The sequence below is a fragment of the Zootoca vivipara genome, chromosome 1 (genome assembly GCF_963506605.1).
Source record: "Zootoca vivipara chromosome 1, rZooViv1.1, whole genome shotgun sequence".
Classification (NCBI taxonomy): domain Eukaryota; kingdom Metazoa; phylum Chordata; class Lepidosauria; order Squamata; family Lacertidae; genus Zootoca; species Zootoca vivipara.
The window spans coordinates 78,915,111-78,934,794 of record NC_083276.1 but is presented as its reverse complement, the minus strand read 5'-3'; the positions used below and the strand labels follow the sequence as shown (position 1 = coordinate 78,934,794).

The 19,684-nt window shown below is 45.0% G+C and overlaps 1 protein-coding gene across 4 annotated transcripts; it reads right to left on the bottom strand.

Moving 5' to 3' along the window:
- Positions 1 to 1,605: 1,605 nt before the first annotated feature.
- On the bottom strand, positions 1,606 to 17,993 carry LOC118088859 (NACHT, LRR and PYD domains-containing protein 12). 4 transcript variants are annotated; one of them, XM_035123006.2, is made up of 12 exons: positions 17,168 to 17,988; positions 14,702 to 16,370; positions 13,643 to 13,720; positions 11,744 to 11,914; positions 10,798 to 10,971; positions 9,341 to 9,511; positions 7,703 to 7,873; positions 6,087 to 6,257; positions 4,988 to 5,158; positions 4,096 to 4,266; positions 3,254 to 3,424; positions 1,606 to 2,028 (listed from the first exon to the last, which is right to left on the bottom strand). In XM_035123006.2, exons 1-12 carry the CDS (start codon positions 17,187 to 17,189, stop codon positions 1,941 to 1,943), a joined length of 3,228 nt encoding a protein of 1,075 aa, XP_034978897.2. In that variant the 5' UTR covers positions 17,190 to 17,988; the 3' UTR covers positions 1,606 to 1,940. The 4 variants fall into 4 exon arrangements, with proteins under 4 accessions (XP_034978897.2, XP_034978905.2, XP_060132795.1 ...); XM_035123014.2 differs by lacking the exon at positions 17,168 to 17,988 and having other exon boundaries at positions 14,702 to 16,383; XM_060276812.1 differs by lacking the exons at positions 1,606 to 2,028; positions 3,254 to 3,424; positions 4,096 to 4,266 and having other exon boundaries at positions 4,322 to 5,158; positions 17,168 to 17,991.
- Between the last annotated feature and the right edge of the window lie 1,691 nt (positions 17,994 to 19,684).

Here is a 19,684-nt window from a genome sequence, read left to right as displayed (position 1 = left end):
AATCCCTTGATTGCACAATGCCCACCCCCTACCCTGCCCTGATCAGGAAATGTTTATTCATGCTGAATAATGTGTTCTTTGGAGCCATAATAATCCCGTTGCTGTTTTGTTTGGCGTGAGGCTTGACCTTGAATTCCTTACTACATTCATAGAAGTGTCCCTTCCTTCTGTCAATCTCTTTATTTAATTCCTTTTTTGAATGGCTTTGTAGTGTTGAATGGCCATTCTGGCTGATACTATGTGCCTCTTCCAAATCTATGATACTGTGGTGGCTGGGTTTGGAATGTATAAAAGCAAACTTACCAAACCAGTTTCTTTGTCTAGGCAATGGCTTTGGCTGGCTAGTTAAGCACCACAATGAGCATAACCAAAGAAGTTGCTTTGTGCAAAAGGATAAATGGGAGGACCTCCCCTTCTCACCTAGATGCCAGGTAGGAGAACAATAGCCAGAGTTGTGTGTGAGGAAGGTGGAAGCAGACTGGAGCTGGACACAAAGGAATGCTTGCTCTCTGCTGGACTCAAAGCTGTGATTAATGAAGCAGGATCTTTCCTCTAGTCTTCCCTTAGGAGGGCAGATCCCCTCAGGTGACCAGTACAAAACTGCATTCTCACCTTCTTCAGTGGGTATTTAGGTCCAAAAATGCCTCTTATATGCACATAACACCAGTCTTGAACGATCTACATTGGCTCCCAGTACGTTTCCGAGCACAATTCAAAGTGTTGGTGCTGACCTTTAAAGCCCTAAACGGCCTCGATTCAGTATACCTGAAGGAGCGTCTCCACCACCATTGTTCTGCCCGGACACTGAGATCCAGCACAGAGGGCCTTCTGGTGGTTCCCTCACTGCGAGAAGCAAAGCTACAGGGAACCAGGCAGAGGGCCTTCTCGGTAGTGGCGCCCACCCTGTGGAACGCCCTCCCATTAGATGTCCAAGAGAAAAACAGCTACTAGATTTTTAGAAGACATCTGAAGGCAACCCTGTTTAGGGAGGCTTTTAATGTTTAATATATTATTTTATTTTATTTTTCTGTTGGAAGCAGCCCAGAGTGGCTGGGGAAACCCAGCCAGATGGGCAGGGTATAAATTATTATTATTATTATTATTATTATTATTATTATTATTATTATTATTATTATTATTATCATCTAGGTGGGGTGAATCCCAGTCCATGTGACTGGAGCAAGTACTGTTTTATGATAAAGCCAAAAGCTTGACTGGAGAGCAGACTCATTCTTGCCAGAAGTAAAAGCTGGCGAACAGGATTTCTGTCTGTATATTTTTACAGCATGAAGTGAAATGGGGAAGCTGGTTCCCCTTCATAAGAATCTAATTTAAGCAAGATGTAGCTAATGCATGACGCATCCCGGTTGCTGAGTGTTTGGTGTGTGGATAAGACGGAGCATGTACCCTGGTGCACTAAGGCAACCAAGACATGATAAAACAGAGCAAATGGTGAAGCTTCAGCCTTTAGAGGGGAAGAAAAACCCAGGAGAAACTAAGGTATACAAACGAAACATGAAATGCAGTTTAAAAAAATAAGTTCTGATGACAAGAGCAGAATTCTTGGAACACTCACATTCACATCAACCAACCAGCAACAGAATAAAAGGTTAACAAACTGGGCAGAAATTTATTATTTGTTCAGCAAACAGTCCTACACTCAGTCCTTCACCAGTAAGTAAAACTGACTGCTGAAAATGGGCAGGGCAGTATTGTGGATGTGTGAAATCCTATAATGGAGAAGAGGTCCTTTTCCTTCCCATTCTGGCCTTCAGCTTCTGATTCTCAGGATGGCCTGAAGGTTGGTTTTGTTGCTTCCCAGTGATTGAAGTAGGAGATGACGATGACATGGTTCAGCGGAATCCCAGTTCCCAACAGAGCTACCGGTATCCAGGTACTCCATCCATGACCATTCCTGTCCTCTATCATCATAGCTGCTCCTATGTGCCTATAACCAGGTCAGGCTTAATTCTTTTCACGCTACTAAGCTCTCTCACTGTGTCTTCAGATAACTCCTCAATATCTAGTCTGTGAATGGAACAGAAAGAAACATTATATTGCCTCCTCCTATACATGGCAACAAAGACTATGCACAACTTATACACACTACGTTTCAAGGTCCCTGCTTCCCATTTTAATATGCAAGTTTGCATGGTGGTGTTGAACATTTCCTGGGGGAAGAACCCCACTCGTCCCCCGGAATTCGTTTCTAGGGGAGGTTCTGCAGGACAGAAATGGTGACGTTTAAACCCGCTGAGGTTGCTAAGAGTGGTTTCTTAAGACATGCTATTATATTCTAGCACACCACGTTCACAGGTATTTGCTAAAATGGCAAATCTTTTTAGCCTCCTGATATACTGTGTACACTCCCCACCCCACCCTAATTATGTGGAGAGAAAGTCAAAAGTTCAGAGATGACTAATGGGCCTCATCAGGCTACTTCCAAGTCATTTAAGCTTCCACTGGGCTTTATTCTTTTCCTTCCTTATTTAAACAGCTAAACTGCCTATGCATGCAAACACACCTACGCTCACTGGAATTCTACAGGACTCCTTGGTGCTTATCAGAACAAGTTAGAGTTGTAAAAACTCAGTGAAGGAGGCATCTCTAAGTAAGGAGCAGAGACCCAGTGTTCAGTGGTAATGATTAGATGCAAAAGCCCAAGGTGTGTTTTTAGTGGTTAAGAAACAGAGATGGGGCATTTGATGATATCAAGTAAATGGGTCGAGTTCAAAGCCTGCGATTCTCATGAAAAGGACCTTCTCTACAGCATGGAGCAGGAACCTGTGGCTGGACTCCAAATCCCATCAGCCAGCAGAGCCAATGGCCAGGGATGATGGGAGTCCAAACACACCTGGAGGGTCACAGGCTCCCCATTCATAATCCATAGGCTTTAATCATTATACGCAGCAGAACAATACTTTACATTCCATTCTCTATGTGCTGATATGTTCCTGGGGACAATCTGCCAACAGTGACTCAGACTTCCACAGGTAAGCATGCTCCTGTTCTTGACTTCTTTCACAAATGCCACTCTTGATTAGGCAATTTCCCCTTGTCCCTTGATGTCCCCCTGCCCGGTTCTGCTCATGGTTGGATCGTCACACTGGCTCCCTCAGTTCGGCTCCTGCCTTGTTTTCTTAACTTTCCCTTTTAAAAGTCAGGGGCATCTCTGCCCTTGGGAGCCAACCTTAGGCAACCACACAGCTCCTCAAATGAACGTTGCACAGCAAGGAAACAGCCTGCAACTTACTCAATTGCCTCCAGTCCACAGCTTGGGTCTTTCAGTCCTTCACAGAGCATCTTCACTCCGGAATCTCCCAGTTCGTTACCCCCCAGCTCCAGCTTCTTCAGACTCTGGTTGGTGCGGAGAGCAGAGCAGAGATCCCTGCAGGAAGCTGAGGTGAACTGGCAATTCCATAATCTGGGGGGGGGGGGGGACACAAACAGCTAGGATGGGAGGGCCTGCTGACTTGTTCCTTACTTGTAAATACAACTCCACAAAGTATGAGGGTGGCAACAGTTCGGGAGAACTCTTGATATATTACAGGCAACCTCAATTTGTGCCGGGGTTGCATTCCAGGTCTTCATGCGCATCACCGTTGTTGGTGGAGTGCGCATGAGCCCCCCTTGCCCCCGTTACACCCTCTTCCGGGTCTGAAAGTGGTGCGCGCATCTGTGGTCACACACCGAGATCACACTCACAGTGATCCAAATTAATTAACTAGTCAAATTCATTGTACTTTCCTCATTGTGTTTCAGTGCTGTTACATTTGTTCATAGAACAGAATTTGCTATGAAAAGCTACCTATTGAGAATTTCAGCTTTCAGGCTTTGTTGGGATTTCGGGGGGGTTGAAAAGAGAAAAGTTACTAGTCCTCACTCTTTGTTGAAAGGAAAAGCTTCATAATATTTCCATGTGCTCCTCATTGTTACCTTCTGTTAAGTATCCCCTGCTCATTTCCTGACAATATTTTTGTTTTTGAAAAACTGAATTATTAAAAAACAGATTTTAAAAAACTGTGTAGATAGATAAAAGCAATGTTGCAAATATGCTTCACATTATACATTTTGATAGGAAGATTTCTTACTTACGACAAAATCTGAAGTTTGCAGCCTGGGTATTTCAGTGCCTCACACAGCAGCCTCATTCCTGAATCTCCCAATGGATTGTTCCATAAATCAATGTGTTCCAGCATCTGGTTTGTGCTAAGAGCAGAACAGATCTCTCCCCAACCTCCTGCTGTTATTTCAGTACTACACAAGCTGCAGGACACAAGCGCACCTCGTGTGACCATGGGTTTCGGGAAGGGTAGAAGAGGGAGCCCCTGTGGTTTATGGTGAGACCACCAAGACTGAATTGGGTGGGTGGAGGGAATTTCCTTGGGAAAGACACCAAAAGGGCAGGAGATATTGGGCAGCTTTTAACCAAGTCCTGCTAGTGCAATGCACCTTTCTCCTCTCTCCTCACCTGGCACTCCCTCTGCAACACCCCCACCCCACCCCAAATTGGCTCAAGGAGAAGTTAAGAGAGCCCCCAGAGCAGGGTGTGGAGGGAGGAAGAAGAGGGGGATCAGTCCATCTGGGAAGCTGAAATGTGATTTCCACAGCGCTGTGTTGAATGCCTCCATGTATCATTGTGGTGGGATGGACCGTAGATTGGAGGTAGAGGTGGGAGGGGGGAAATGGGATGGGCAAGGGAAGAGGTAAAGTCCTCTTAAAGGGATGGAAAACACAGGAGAAATTAGCCTGGAGTGGGGAAGGGCCTCCTTTGGCTAGGGCATGTGTACTTTTGCAATTATGAAAATGCACATATAAAGACTATAAGAATGAAAACAAGAGAGTGTGGTATGAATGGATGGATGGATAAGGGAGGGATTTTCCTCATGAAAACTAGATTGCTCCCTCATATGCAACAGAACACAATTCCGGACCCACAAGCACTGTGCTCATGATCTGAACCCGAAGGAACAGAGTTCTTCCTTACCACAATTTCTGCAACGTGCACTTTGGATGTTTCAGCCCCTCACACAAAAGCTGCACCCCGGAATCCCCAAGCTGGTTACCTCCCAGGAAGAGTTCGGTCAGCGTCTGGTTGCTGCTGAGGACAGAGGCAAGATCTGCACAGCAGGCAGCAGTGAGATCACAATTGTACAAGCTACAGGAGGGAAAAAAACATTAGCTGTGTTATGTTCACACAAAAGCTGGGAAGAGTCCCTCTGCATTCCTCATCCCCTTTTCAAGTTTGTACCACATCTAATCACTCTGTAGAACTGGATTCTGGCAGGGCATGGAAGAACAGGGTTTTAATGGCTTGAAGTGTAAAGACCCTTCTCCTGTTTCTTCAGATCACCTCTCAACTTTCTTCAAATACAAATCATTCCTGTCACATGCAGCAATATCCAGCAGCCCCTATGAAACAAACTGGATGACAAGGGCTTTCTTGGTCATGCCTCAGCTGACGGTAGCTGCTACTGAACCCATTCAATGAGCAAAGATGGGCTTCTATGTCCCTCAAAGAGTTTCCTGGAGGTGCAGAAACTTCTCACTCTGAAACTCAGGCAGAGAAGTTGTGTAGTGACTCAGCCAGGGGTAGGCAACCTAAGGACTGGGGGCCGGATGTGGCCCAATCGCCTTCTCCAGCCTGTGGATCAGTCCGAGAATCAGCGTGTTTTTACATGAGTAGAATGTGTCCTTTTATTTAAAATGCATCTCTGGGTTATTTGTGGGGCACAGGAATTTGTTCTCTTCCCCCCCCCCCAGGTTGCTGACCCCTACTCTCAGCACTTGATGGCAGGAAATGCAAGTCTATTTTTTTGGTTGGAGTGGGGGTGAGGGGCAACCTGTTAATACCCTATGAATAGTTAAGGTGAAGGAATCAAAATTTAGGAAGGGATCTTGGAATACTGTGATTCCGAACAGAAACAAGTGATGCCTCAACAGGCTTTCCTTGGCTGTACAAAAGGGTTGGTCTGGCTGCTCCTTGGGGTGCAGCGTTTCTAGGGTCCCTTACACTCAGTGGGGGGACTACAACCTGGGCTCCAAAGATGCTATCCAACCCCAGAGGGATCCAGCCGATTACTTGCTTGAGGAGCTGCAGCTTGCAGTGCGGGTGCTTCAGACCTCTGCACAGGAGCTTTACCCCCGGATCTCGAAGTTCATTGCATTCCACCACCAGCTCTGTCAGAGTCTGTCTGACCTCGAGAGCAGAAGAGAGATCTCCACAAGAAGCAGCTGTAATATTACACCGGGCCAGCCTGCATGAGAAAGGGAAGAAAAAATGAATGAAAAACCTCTCCCATTCATGTTTTCCTCCACAAACAACTTCTACTTGCTAGAAAACCCTGAAGCCTTTATTCCTAGCCACTGTCAGGATAAAAGAGTGCTGAAGGACTCAAAGTAACATTCCAGCTGTGCAGGCACTCTGAGGAAGGGTTTCTTATTTGTGTATGCGGTTTTGGTTCACTCACAAGCACACAGCCTGCTCCTATTCACACCCCTCGGTGTGGTCTCGATAGTCAATTATATAGTCTATTAATATTTCATGTTTCCAGGCCTGCCCTTCCAAATGCATAAGAGACAATACTCACCTCTGGGACTTTTTCAACTACCTGACTCTACCTTCATTCCTGAGCTGCTGAATGGTGCAGAGACACATGGGACCCACCTGGTGCAAGGGGAGGACAGCTTATACACCAAGTGTGAGGAACCGTTGGCTCTCTAGATGCTGCTGAACTACAACTCCCATCAGGCCCAGCAAACATGGCAAGGATGATGGGACTTGTAGTTCAGCAAGGATAGTTCCCTCCCTTCGACATAGAGCTAGGGCCCTTCCCTGCCCCAAGGCAGGTGCAGCAGCAATCAGTCCTGCTCAGAAAACCTAAATTCCCTTCAGGTCTTCATGCAGATCACCTTGTGCCAGGTGTGCTGGGTTTGTGTGTACGAATCCCACTTTGTATGTGATGCCTCTCAGAGCAACTCTGCCTTCTTCATATGGTCACAGTCCTGCTGCCAGGCATTTTAGGAGGGGTAGGAAATCAAGAGCAACAAGCAGGTTAAAACTGGTTGGCTCTGCTGCTCCATCCTCATTTGTGGGTGGGCGGAGAAAGAAGACAAGCATGTCAGTAAGCACAGCAGATCCATGAGAAACCTGCAGGGAAGCTACAGTGCCCATGACAAAGTGTGACCCCCTAGAAGTGACAGAAATGGCTGAGAGATCTGCAAAGCCAGCTAGATCAGCCACGGAGAGCAAGCAGCTTCTCTGAAGGCTGGGTCACGAGTGTTGGGTCATGATCCATTTCCCCTCCTCCTTACCTTCAGGTTATTCCTCTCCTCTCCCTACATTCTTTCCTATGCCTTTCCTCTTCTGCTATGTCTATCAAGCAACGATAGATAGATAGATAGATAGATAGATAGATAGATAGATAGATGATAGATAGATAGATAGATAGATAGATAGAGATATATATGAGGAACTATGTTCATATTCATTCTGATATTTTAAAATATACAGCTATTTGTTCCTGCATGCAAATATCCTAACCCTCTCCCCAATATGGTGGATCAAGGATGCTGCAGTTGTGCAAAAGGGAATCACCTCTTTTCATTTCCCTTGAGAGAAGACATTTCTTTGTATTCTGCAATCATTCTGCAATACACCAAATCACAGAACCCCACAGCACAAATCCCAGCCGCTGCTCACCTCAGTTTTTGCAGCTTGCAGCTGGGCTGCTTCAGCGCCTCACAGAGCAGCCTCACTCCACCATCTTCCAGTCCGTTATATTCTAGTGCCAGTTCCGTCAATGTCTGGCTGGTGCTGAGAATGGAGCTGAAATCCCCACAAGAGGCAGGGCTGAGCTCATTTGTGTCCAGTCTGCAAGAGAAAACAAACAGATCCAACAAGTGCAAACATGGCTCACTCACTTCTACAGCCCCCTTCTATTTCACCCTCTGATATTAAGAAGATACATTATTGTGAATTGCTGTTGTGAAATGAAACAACAGCCCTTCCACTCTAAATTGCAGTGATCATATCAGTGAATTTCTTCACTTTACAGTCGGTGATGAAAGGAAGGCTGTCTGCCTCCATAGCTGAGCTGCATCTATACCATGATCTGTGGATGGTTCTAATGTAAGAACTCAGGTTGGGACCCTTCAGCCAGGGCCTCACCTATAACATGGTATTCACTGCAGCAAAGGCTGCGCACATGCTCCCGTTAACTCTGTGTCCAGTTAGCTGCAACCCACAATCCACATCTATGCTGCAGCGATCTTATTCAAGGCTGTGTTTTGATGCATTTCCTCCCAAACCAGCTTCAACACGGCTTGAGAAAAAGAGCCACCTGGCTGTGCTTTAAGATGGTTAAGGTGTACCCAGCCAAAGCCTCACTCTCCCTGTTCTCATCCTTCACTGAGTTCTCGGCTCTGGTCCCAGAGAATTCTTTTAGGCACGTGAGAAATTATTCTGTCATGGAGGTGATAAGACCACTGCAATAAAGGAGAAAGGGTGAGGATTCCTGAAAGGGAGAGCTGGTTTGGACATTCAGCTCACCTCCATCTGACCTCATCACATACACGCCCTCCAAGGCACGGGTGGGGAACTGGCTCTGGCCAGGGAGCAGGATCCCATGCTCCTCCATCCCCACCCCAAAGAGTCAACCACCTGTCAGTCACCTGCTGTCAACAGAATCCTCCTTTGCAGCCCTGATTGTTCAAACTGTGCCTGCAAAGGAAGGCTTTTCCTTTGCTGCCAGAAAGTGCCAGATTCTGCCAGCGGGTAGAAATGAAGAAGCAGGAATGTGCTCCTGAGTCTCCCTTTTCTAACTGGCCTTTGGGTTTAACAGTTCCATGCCTGGTGTTACATATGGGATGGAGGAAACACCCATGAGCCGGATGCTCACACACAAATTTTGGAATTGCAAGAGGTTTAGGAGTCAAAAACTCTGACCGTGCATGCACACCTGAACTTCCTGGTCAATTAAACATTTCCTAGTGCCTTTATGCAACTGTAGCTGAACAGGTGGTCCTCAATGGAAATTACATGGAGGCCAGTCTGAAGGTCTGTTCCTACAAACTGCTGGTTTACTCTGGTTCTGCTTTGCAGGGAAGAAGAAATAATAAGTGTTTGTGATATTGTCAGATTTTCATCCCTCCCTTTCAGAAAGGCAGGGTGGGTTATCCTTTGTTTTATCAAGGAGAATAAAGGCATGAATGAGCCTACAGCTCTATAGACACCAAGAGACCACACTATGTTGTCCAGCAGGGCCCCTGATCTGCCCAGGACTCCTTGAACGTAAGCTGCCCAAGGACTTCACAAGGAAGGAATTTGGCTCCCACTTACAATAAAGTTTGCAGTACGCAGTTTGGATGTTTCAGTCCTTCAGACAACAGCTTCACTCCTGCATCTCCCACTTTGTTACATTCCAGGTTCAGCTTCATCAGAGTCTGGCTGGTACTTAGAACAGGGATGAGATCCTGACAACTGGCAGTTGAGAGATTGCAGCCGTCCAACCTGCATAGGGAGTGTGTACAAAATTGTTATTACTTTTTTTTGGGGGGGGGTACTTGCTGAGCTTGTGCTTCTTTCATACTTCAAGCTGCAACCAAGATGAGCTGCATCCCATTTGCACTGCAGTGCTTGCTCGCTCCCCCCCCCCACGCCATGTGCCAGAGTGGGGGTGGCCAAAGTAGAAATGTGGAAACAGTGAAGACTGTAGTTCTCAAGTTTGCTATCCCAAAGGCTTTCCTATCAGCTATTGTGTGATATTTTCAGAAACTGTGACCAGTTAATTGCTATCAAAGTTCAAGGTTGGGTCTGAGGGTGGCAGGGTGGAAGTTCACTTTTGCCATTATAGTAACACAGCAAAATACACACTTTTTTTTTAATGGATAAATTAATTGGGGGGGGAGTCTTGGGGATCCCACAAAAAACTTTTGGGATTGCAGCACCACGGTGGGTTATCTGCAAGACTTCCAATTTCTCTTTGTACCCCTTGCAGCCCCCAAAATCTGCTCTGGAGGGCTCAGGGCAGTTTTTTGGGTGGTTGTGCAGTGCAAAACAGGAAAGAGAAACACATGGCATGAGGATTCTCTTCCTAAATTTAAAAATAAAAAGTTCAGAGGCTACAAACATTCAACCTTTTAAAAATATTGTGTGTGTGTGTGTGTGTATTGGAGAGGGCCACAAAACATGACCCTGGTTTAGACCACTGCAGGATGATCTGTGTGTGACTGCCCTTGAGGAACGTTCAGAAACCTTTCATCATTCCCCTAGTTGGCGAGGCTCATTTGACAACAACGAAAAGCTGAGCCTTTAGCATCACTGCCCGATCCTATGGAACACCCTGCCAATAAAGATTCAGCAGGCAACTTCTGTGCCAACTTTTAAAAGCCTGCGGGAAACTTTTCTATTCCGCCAGGCCTATGCAGGCAGTTAAGAGTACACCCCCCACAAAGGTCTGCTGATGCTTTTATTTTATTTTTGCCTTTAACTTGCTATGATGTTATTGTTTGGTTTTATGTTTTAAATTGTTGCAAACCACTATTATATATATTTTATGATACAGCAGTATAATTTTTTTTAAAGCAAAATTAAAACTGCAGCTAGCGCAGTTTTGAGCTTACGATTCCACCATTGCCTGATTCACCGGAGTCCATCTTAAAGTGCTGGCTAAGACCTAAAAAAATGGGATCACCTGCTTGGTAAGACCACCTGCTTATCAAAAAGCACTAGACCTGATCCACCAGCTCTGGGCTTTGGCAGACTGGTTCTGAAAGGGACGGAATGGTGCTCCTCACCCCAATATCTGCAGCTTGCAGTTTGGATGCTTCAGCCCCTCACACAGCAGCTGAACTCCTTGATCTCCCAGTAAAGGATTCCAACCCAGTTCCAGCTCTGTCAGCTTCTGACTGGTACCGAAAACAGCGGCAAGGTCTCCGCCAGAAACAGAGGTCAGGCCACAGTTCCTAAGTCTGAAAAGGTAAAAAAGAGGTGAGTGGTTGAAAGAGCCTGGGATCGAGATGACATCATGTGGCTTCTCACCCTTCTTCTAAGACTCATGAAAAAGAAGGTGTGATCCAGCAGTCCTTTTCACTCCTTGGGGAGCATAGACCACATTAGGCCCACTTGCATAACTAGGTATAGTGATCATTGGTTTCATTGAGGATAGCTATGATTTAATTCATTGGGGGACTTAGTGACATCCATTTTCAAACAATGGTGCCTTTAATGTTGAAAGATGCTTTGGACTAAGAGATGAAAGTAAGTCAGATTAAAACTGATTAAAACACACACACACACACACACACACACACACACACAGTCCATACACACTTGTCTATATGTGGAGTTCTGGGAAATTCAGGTTAGGATCTGTGATGACAGGAATTATATAATATGGCAAACAATATCCAACATTATACATCACAGTATGTATAGAAGGAATACACACAGATGCAGTGTGAATCAAGATACAGAAGAGGGACCACAAGAAAGGGAGATACTGATAGCACACACCTGAGAGATAGTGGGCCCTTAAGCTTCATTTTCTAGTTTAAAATTTTGAAATCTCCCCCAAAAAGTATTTTGTCCAAGAGGGAGAAATTGTGCTGTGGTTATTTTTTTAAAGCAGCAAAACCCCTGAGTAATTTTGCACACCTGAAGACAACTGACACCATGCACCCTCAATACCTTTATGTTCTGCTAGTAATGCTTAGGGGCAGAGAACGCTTCTTTTCAGCTTACCCCAGTTTTTCTATCATGCAGTTGGGATGACTCAGCCCTTCACATATCAGCCTGGCTCCCGATTCCTTCAGACTGGCTGCCCCCAAGTCCAGTTCCACCAGCCTCTGGCTTGTTGAGAGAACAGTGGAAAGATCTGCCCAGCAACCGTCTGTGAGCTGGCATCCATCAAGCCTGCAAAATGAGACAGAAACGGTTCCATTGGCCAGCTCTTTCCCTGGGTGTCCTTTGGACAAAATCCTCATAAATGTGGCTGATTCTTCTCTATCATCTCAACGATGCTGATGATGCACAGGCCACCTGAATGTGTAAAACATTCTGCACCTGGAGCTATTTTTTTCTGTGTTTTTCTCCTTTGGTGTTTCAAAGCACAACAGCTTTTAATCTTCCCACTAAATTAGCAAACTCTTTCTCTGGGATCCACAGAAATGCTTTGGGAAGTTGCCCTAGGCAAAGGGAAGGCATTTGAGAAGCACACTAAAGACCCAGCAGATATGAGGAAATGGAACCCAGATGTAAATAACTAGCTTAGGCAGCAAGCGACTTCTCATTCTGTCCTGCACAGGAGGCTAAGCTGTGGCCCTTCAGATGTTGTTGGGCAAGAACTCTCATCATCCCTGACCCCTGGGGCCAGGCTTGCTGGGTCTGATGAGAGCAAAAGTCCAGCAATATCCAGAGAGGCCACAGCTTCTCCTCTCCTACTGTACTGAAAACACACAGAGAAATGGACCTCCACAGCTACCTTGGCACTTGGGGTGTGTTGGTCCACCTGGTCTTTCCAGAGGCCTTCCCTCCCCTCTTGCCAAGAAGAGCCACATTTTTGTCTGGTCTTGCTAGCCAAGCAAAAAAGAGTAGATGGCTTCCTATATTATTAAAGGTGTGTTGGATGCTGGAGTGGCTAAGGAAGCGCTTTGTCCCTGAAGGAAAGGCCGGAGGGAAGCTTGCCAATTTTGCTGCTCCGCTATCAGGGTGCCCCAGCAAGAAAGCAATCCCTGGCTGACCTCCCAAGCTTGGAGCCAGGGAATGTATGGGATCTCTGTGGGGATTATCTCCACCCATCTCCAAAGTCTAAGGTGGAGAGAAAGAATGATCAGTGCTCACACCCACCAGAGGTCTGTGGCACGTGAGAATGGAAAAGCCTGACGCCTCCTGACTTGGTTCATTACGTCTCTCACACACAAATGATCCAGTCCCCTACAAAAAAACCATTGATGACTGACATGGGAAGGAAACTTTGAAACACTTAATTGTTAGTACAGTGGTACCTTGGTTGTTGAATGGCTTGGCTCCCAAAGAAATCAGCTCCCGAATGCCGCAAACCCGGAAGTAAGTGTTCCAGTTTGCAAACGTTTTTCGGAAGCCAAACGTCTGACGCGGCTTCCACAGCTTTCGCTTGAGTGCAGGAAGCTCGTGCCTTGGTTTTCGAACAGCTTCGGAAACAGATTAAGTTCGAGAACCAAGGTACCACGGTATTAATTTAAGCTTTCCCTAAAGAGGGGCTTGGTGCAACTCTCACAGAATCATTAATTGTACAGTTGGAAGGCACCCTAAGAGTCATCTATGTAGTTCAACCTCATGCAATGCAGGAATCATAAAGCTCAACACAGGCCTTGCCGACAGATCTGCTTCGCACTTGATCATTTGAATATTGCCAGAGAAAGGAGCAGATGGTGAGATCTAATATAGAGTCCTCCGTAGCCTCCCAAAACTTTCATGACCTCAGACATTTCCACTTGCCAGTTATTCAGCAAACCTGTGACAATGTGGGGCTGCCCTGGGACCCATTCAGGCACTGCTGTGGAGATATCTGAACCTCAATAAGACACACATTAGCTGAGTGTGTCTGATTCAACAGAGCCAAACAAGTTCAGGAACAGGGCAGGGAAAACAGCTGTGACTTACTCCAGTTTCCTGATTTTGTTGTTTGGATCTTTCAGTGCTTGACAGAGAAGGTAAATTGCTGAACGCTTCTGATCTGGCCTAAAAAGGTAGAAAAGTTCATTATATTCTGTTTTCTCATATAAAATGAGCACCATGGACAAAATATGCTTATTGGTTACCCAACGCTTTCTGTTTTGGAAGAGAAAAAAGCAGTTTTTAGTGATTGCACTAGAAGAAGAAGAAGAAGAAGAAGAAGAAGAAGAAGAAGAAGAAGAAGAAGAAGAAGAAGAAGAAGAAGAAGAGTTTTGATTTGATATCCTGCTTTATCACTACCCGAAGGAGTCTCAAAGTGGCTAACATTCTCCTTTCCCTTCCTCCCCCACAACAAACACTCTGTGAGGTGAGTGGGGCTGAGAGACTTCAGAGAAGTGTGACTAGCCCAAGGTCACCCAGCAGCTGCATGTGGAGGAGCGGAGACACGAACCCGGTTCCCCAGATTACGAGTCCACCGCTCTTAACCACTACACCACACTGGCTCTCACTACAAAATTTAAACTGGTTTAAAAGTAGTTTAACTGTCGCTGCCTCTTTCCAATAAATGTAGGAAGTTCTAGGTCCGTAAGTGTGGTGATCATTCTTCCTCAGAGAGCCCTAGGCCTTTCACGGAACTATATTTCTGAAGGTTGCTTGGGACAGTTAGCTATGCTGGCTGGGGCTGATGGAATTTGGAGTCCAAGATAAAGTTACCAGATTTTTTTCAATGAACCTGGGGACACTTTTCAACTTCAGTTGTAATGGATGGATTTTGTCAGGGGACTGATTTGTAAATCTGGGGACTGTCCCCAGGAAACGGGGACGTCTGGTAACCTTAGTCCAAGAGCAGTATACCAGAAGGAGTATACTTCAAGGAGCGCCTTCAGCCCAGACACTGAGGTCCAGCTCCAAGGGATTTGTCAAAAAACAGAAAAAAGAAAGCAAAGAGCAGAAGTCTTTGCTAATGCATACTATCAGAAGTAAGAAAGAAGAGGAATAAAAATAATCTACAACAGTAATACAGTTAAGAGTTCGGGTCCTACTTACTGACATGAATGACTGAGATGCTCTGGAAGTTCTTCTCCCTCAGGTTCTTTTGACAGAAACAAACTTCCGTACACGCAAAGTGCCTCCAAGTGTAAACAGTTCTGGACGCAGAAGGAGAGAACAGCTTGGTCCAGGGGAGTAAATGTCAATCTCTCCATCGTTACTTCAGTCAAATGGTCAAGAGCACATTGGACAAATTCCTCTTCTTGGATCGTATACAAATAGTGAAAACGCTCCAGGGGGCGGTAATTTGGATAATCTGACTTAATCTGTGTGTCTGTTTTAAACCAATCCAGCAAGTCAGCCTTAATTGCAGGTGAAATTTGCCACCCACATTGTTCTTTCAGGTATTCCATTATTTCTCTGTTTAATAGGCTAAAAATGAATTGAGCAAATAAGGTCAAATCTCCTGGGTCTCTGCCACATCCTGCTAGCGAGAGTTCCAGATCTTGCTTCATAGTCTCAGGATCTTTGGGCATGTCCTCCAAAACGTAGAACAAGGCCGCAAGAAACTCTTGTACACTGATGTGGAGGAACCTATAGAGACCTTCAGAATCAGGGTCTTTCTGAAAAAGAGCAGGAGGAAGAGAACCTAAGTGACCTGAACTTTGCTTCTGGATTTCTTCGGCCTTAAACAAGGTCTTGTTTTTCCTGATTCCATCAGCAGCCAGTGAGCAGAGCCCTCTCAGATTCCACTGCCCTGAGCTACTGCAGGGAGACTCAGTCAAACGGGAGAGATAAAGTGCGTATACCGCAGTGAGTTTTTCAGACACTGGCACTAGATCTTCCTTGCCCCTGTCTAGCTGCTGTTTCATCACAGTGCAGAGGACCCAGCACATATTGGGGACAAAGGAGAGGGCAAAGAGTGCTTCATCCCCTTTAACGTAACTAAGAGCCTGCGTTGCTAATTTTTTATCTCCAAAGACCTTGAGGAAATACTCTTCTTTGCCCTCCTCAGAAAAACCCAAAAGTCTCACGCAGCGTTCAGATTGCAGGCAATTCCTGAGGCTTTCCACAGCAGATGGCCTGGTAGCAATTAGCAGGCAGGCCTCTGGAAGAAGGGCCCTGTGAAATAATGCACTCAAGAGGACTCCCACCGGCTTCTTCTCCCTGGGATCAATGCTCGGGTTGTCTTCCTGGTGTTCGATGGAGCAAGTGAGTTCATGAAAGCCATCAATTATGAAGAGAAGCTTGACAGGGTTTTCTAGGAGTTCCATTATCTCTTCCCTCTCTCTCAGCTCAGGGTCACTGTTTAAAATCAAGTCGGCCAAGTCGGCCTGGCCCTGAACGAGATTCAGTTGCCCGCAACTGAGGTAGAAAAGGTAATCAAATCTCACGTCAAAGAGTCTTCCAGATGCCCAGTCTAGCAGGATCTTTCTGGCCAGGGTGGTTTTCCCAGTCCCAGCCCCTCCCAGAAGCACAACGGTCTGTGGTCCATCATTGTCAGCCTCAAACAAGGCCTCGGTGGGAACGGCAACCATTTGCTCTGACATGGCCCCAGAATGTCTCCATGGTCTGTGCAGTATTTCAGTCTCTCGTCTGTCTCCATTTGCAATAATTAGTTGCTCATATTTTTCATCGGGAGGCCCATAGACCCCATGGCTAGCGAGCCTTCTTTCAGGGCTTCGGTATTTCTCTCTGATATGTTCTCTGTATTTCTCCCTGTAATCTAATTCAGACATTATTTATCATTAGGCATACTTTATTAATTCTGAAAGAAACTGAGCAAGCATCATCATGAATTGCAAAAAAAATTAAGCTTTTGATGTATTTGACAGACTTTCTGAAATATATTTGGCAAAATGATACAAAAGCTGGGAGAGTTCACTTATTTTTTTAGTCACTGTTTGTCTCCTTTCCAGAACCAGCTCCCCGTGCTGGGAAATGTTAACACGTGAACTGATTCAGAGAGAAGGTATTTTTGAAAGAGAAAAGTTTCATTTGAATTAAGACCTGTGACATTGGTTTACTAGCTGCAAACCTGTGCACATTTATGTGGGACAAAGTCCCACTGAACTCAGGACTTATAAGCAATCTACATAGACCAGCACTGTATGATATCCTACTTCAGACACCACCCTTGTCTTGCTCCAACACTCCTCTTTTCAGTTGTCCTTAAAAATCCACTTCCTGGAATCCAGAAGAAACTTCCTTATCACATCACGTAAGATTTTGAATCACAGCAAATGCTCCCATTTTCAGACAAATGTCAGCTTGCCCGTAAAGTTCCTCCGTTTGAAAGCAGAGATGAGTACTGCACCCCAAAGTCGAATTTGACTGACTGGACTTAACTGTCCAGGGGTCCTTTACCTTAACCCCCCCTTTTTTGCAACTCCAAAATTAACAAAATGACTGCAATATTGCTCACAATTCGGTTACTTCAAAACTCACCAAAGTCCACCTGATTTCAATTAAGCAACCTGAACTAATCTGAACAGGATTGGAAGCAAAATGATCCTGGCTTACCTGGCCGCATCGGTGGTGTCATTTATGAACGTGAAAGAGAAAACAAACAAAACCAGGATGCTTCTTCCTCTGGAACACAAAAGGGCAGGGTCACCTGAAATAGGCTAAGCAATTTCTTAAGATCCAACACAATCTCTACAGTGCAGACGGCCCTTTGTATGTCACTGCCGGTTTCTGTTTAAGTTTAAATGCATTCAGCAACAAGGAAGTATCTCCAGGAAAAAGGTGGAGAGAAATTGATTTGTCCTCGGTTCCGGCAATCTTACACTGTAAGTCTGCCATCTGCTGGTGGAAGTCAGTATTAGTGTGACCAGACCAGACCAGAAAAATGGGACAGCCAAAAAATCAAGTTACCGCTACTATATGTGGCTGCATGTCAACCCGCAAAAGCGCCATGTAATCAATTTTGAGAACCTTTTTGTATAGTGGAAGAACAGATTTTAACTTAATATTTTAATTCTGTACAGTGGAACAGGCTCCCTCAGAAGGTGGTGGACTCTCTTTCCTTGAAGTTTTAAAGCAGATGTTTGATGGTCAATATCCAGACACCAGACAAGATCGATTAAATGGTGTTTATTTAAAAAGCATAGCTTGTGGAAACATGCCCTTCACGGGCAGTGGAGAAATGTTACACTAAACACAGGAAAAACAGCATTCACTTCATACTTCACATGGCAGCAATGCATTGACTATTCAGCCTAGTCACACAGCATAACAACAGGGCATCAGCTTTCTGCCTTATTCTCCTTGCCTTCACCATCGCCCACTGCTTTATAAGTATTCCTCCGCTTCTACTGCCTGCCCAGCTATGTAATTTTGCCCACTCACAAGTGTTTGGCTGCATTACCCAGAACTCTTTTCAACACAGACTGGCTTTCTCCATGTTCTTCAAAACCCATATTTCCATGGCAAGGGCATGCAAGCAGACAGCTGTAGGCACACTTAAAAAAAATTCCCCAAAGGCAATTGTAAATTCTCAGCACACAGGTTTGTATTTTTCTGATCAGGGTGGATAAATCAATGATTTAAAAAAAAATATATCAAAAAAATCAGATTTTTTAAAATTTAAATTGGATTTTTTAAAATAAAATGCTTTTTGGGGAAAATATATTACCATCCAAAGGTTATTCCATCATGAAATAAAGATTAGTTTTTTAATTATGTAGAATAAGGTTGTATATGTTTAATTTTTTTGGTAAATAAATTCCATTAATCCATTCACAATGTCATGCTCTTCCAGAGGTGTTTGTAAGATTATTGGGCAGTTTCTCTGCCTGCAAGATATTATCACAGATGCTTGGTTTACTTCTGCAGTTCTCAAAACTGAATTTGACTCAGCAGAGATCACATGCCTCTTCTTCACAGCAAAAATGTTATAACATGAACAGAGTTGAGAAAAAGACCTTAATCCTATTGTTCTACAGTACAAACCTATGAATACAGAATCATCCCCTTCAGTGCTAAGTTTCAAGAAGTTCAGTGAATAGAATAGAAACAATATTTTTCTGATTGTTTGGAGTGGACAGTATTTAAGTTTTTCATGTGTATGCTGGGCTGACAGTCTCAGTTTCTTAAAATATATATATATTGTTTTTGTTTAGCCAAATTACTTAACAAACATGAATGTTTGTTTAAGCAAATAACATATGCTGTAATGTTATTGTTTCAGTTGAATAAATCTATTGTTATTATTAAGGTAATGATTATTTTTCTCCTTCCTAAGTACAACAGAAAAGTTGTCCAAATACAGTATGAATGATTAACCTATTAAACTGGGGATAAAAAAACTAATATGAAAAGTTGTTATTCTAAAAATCTTCATCTACTACCGGTAGCATATTAAAGTTATACCAGCAAGAATTAGTCTTTATGTAGAAAACTATGATTTAAATCAGGGGTCCCCAGACTTACCGGGCTTCGGGCCGGTGCCCGCCGCGCTGACTGCGCGGCGGGCCGGAGGGCGGGGGAGTGCGCGCCTGTGCGCATGCGCACTCGCACACGGTCAGAAAAAAATCGCCGAAAATCGTTTGTGCGCAAGCGTATGGGCCTCCCCCGACCCGGAAGTGCATCGGAAATGACCTCTTCTGGGTCGGGAGAGGCCCATACGCATGCGCTCCCCCCTCCTTTCCCCCCTCCTTCCTCCTCTTGGCTTTTTTTTCTTTTTCCTAGTTTGCAAGGTTAGAGATGCAGATAACAGAGTTATGTGAAAGGGGAAGGGGAAGCTTTCCACAACCCCCCTCTGACTTTCCACAGCCCCCCTCTGATCCTGTTGGAGACACAAGCCTCAATGCCAAACACACACACACACACACACACACACACACACACACACAACCCCCCCCCCTCAGCCCTTTGCTGGAGAGAGAGAGAGAGAGAGACCTGCATGGGACATAAATGAGAAAAAACAAAACAGAACATGGGGATACAGATAAGCTATACTTTCAATATCCGCCCTCACCCCTCCCCTCAGGTGGGTGTCACCCACCCTCCCTCCCTAAAAGGGAGGGCCACCTCTAT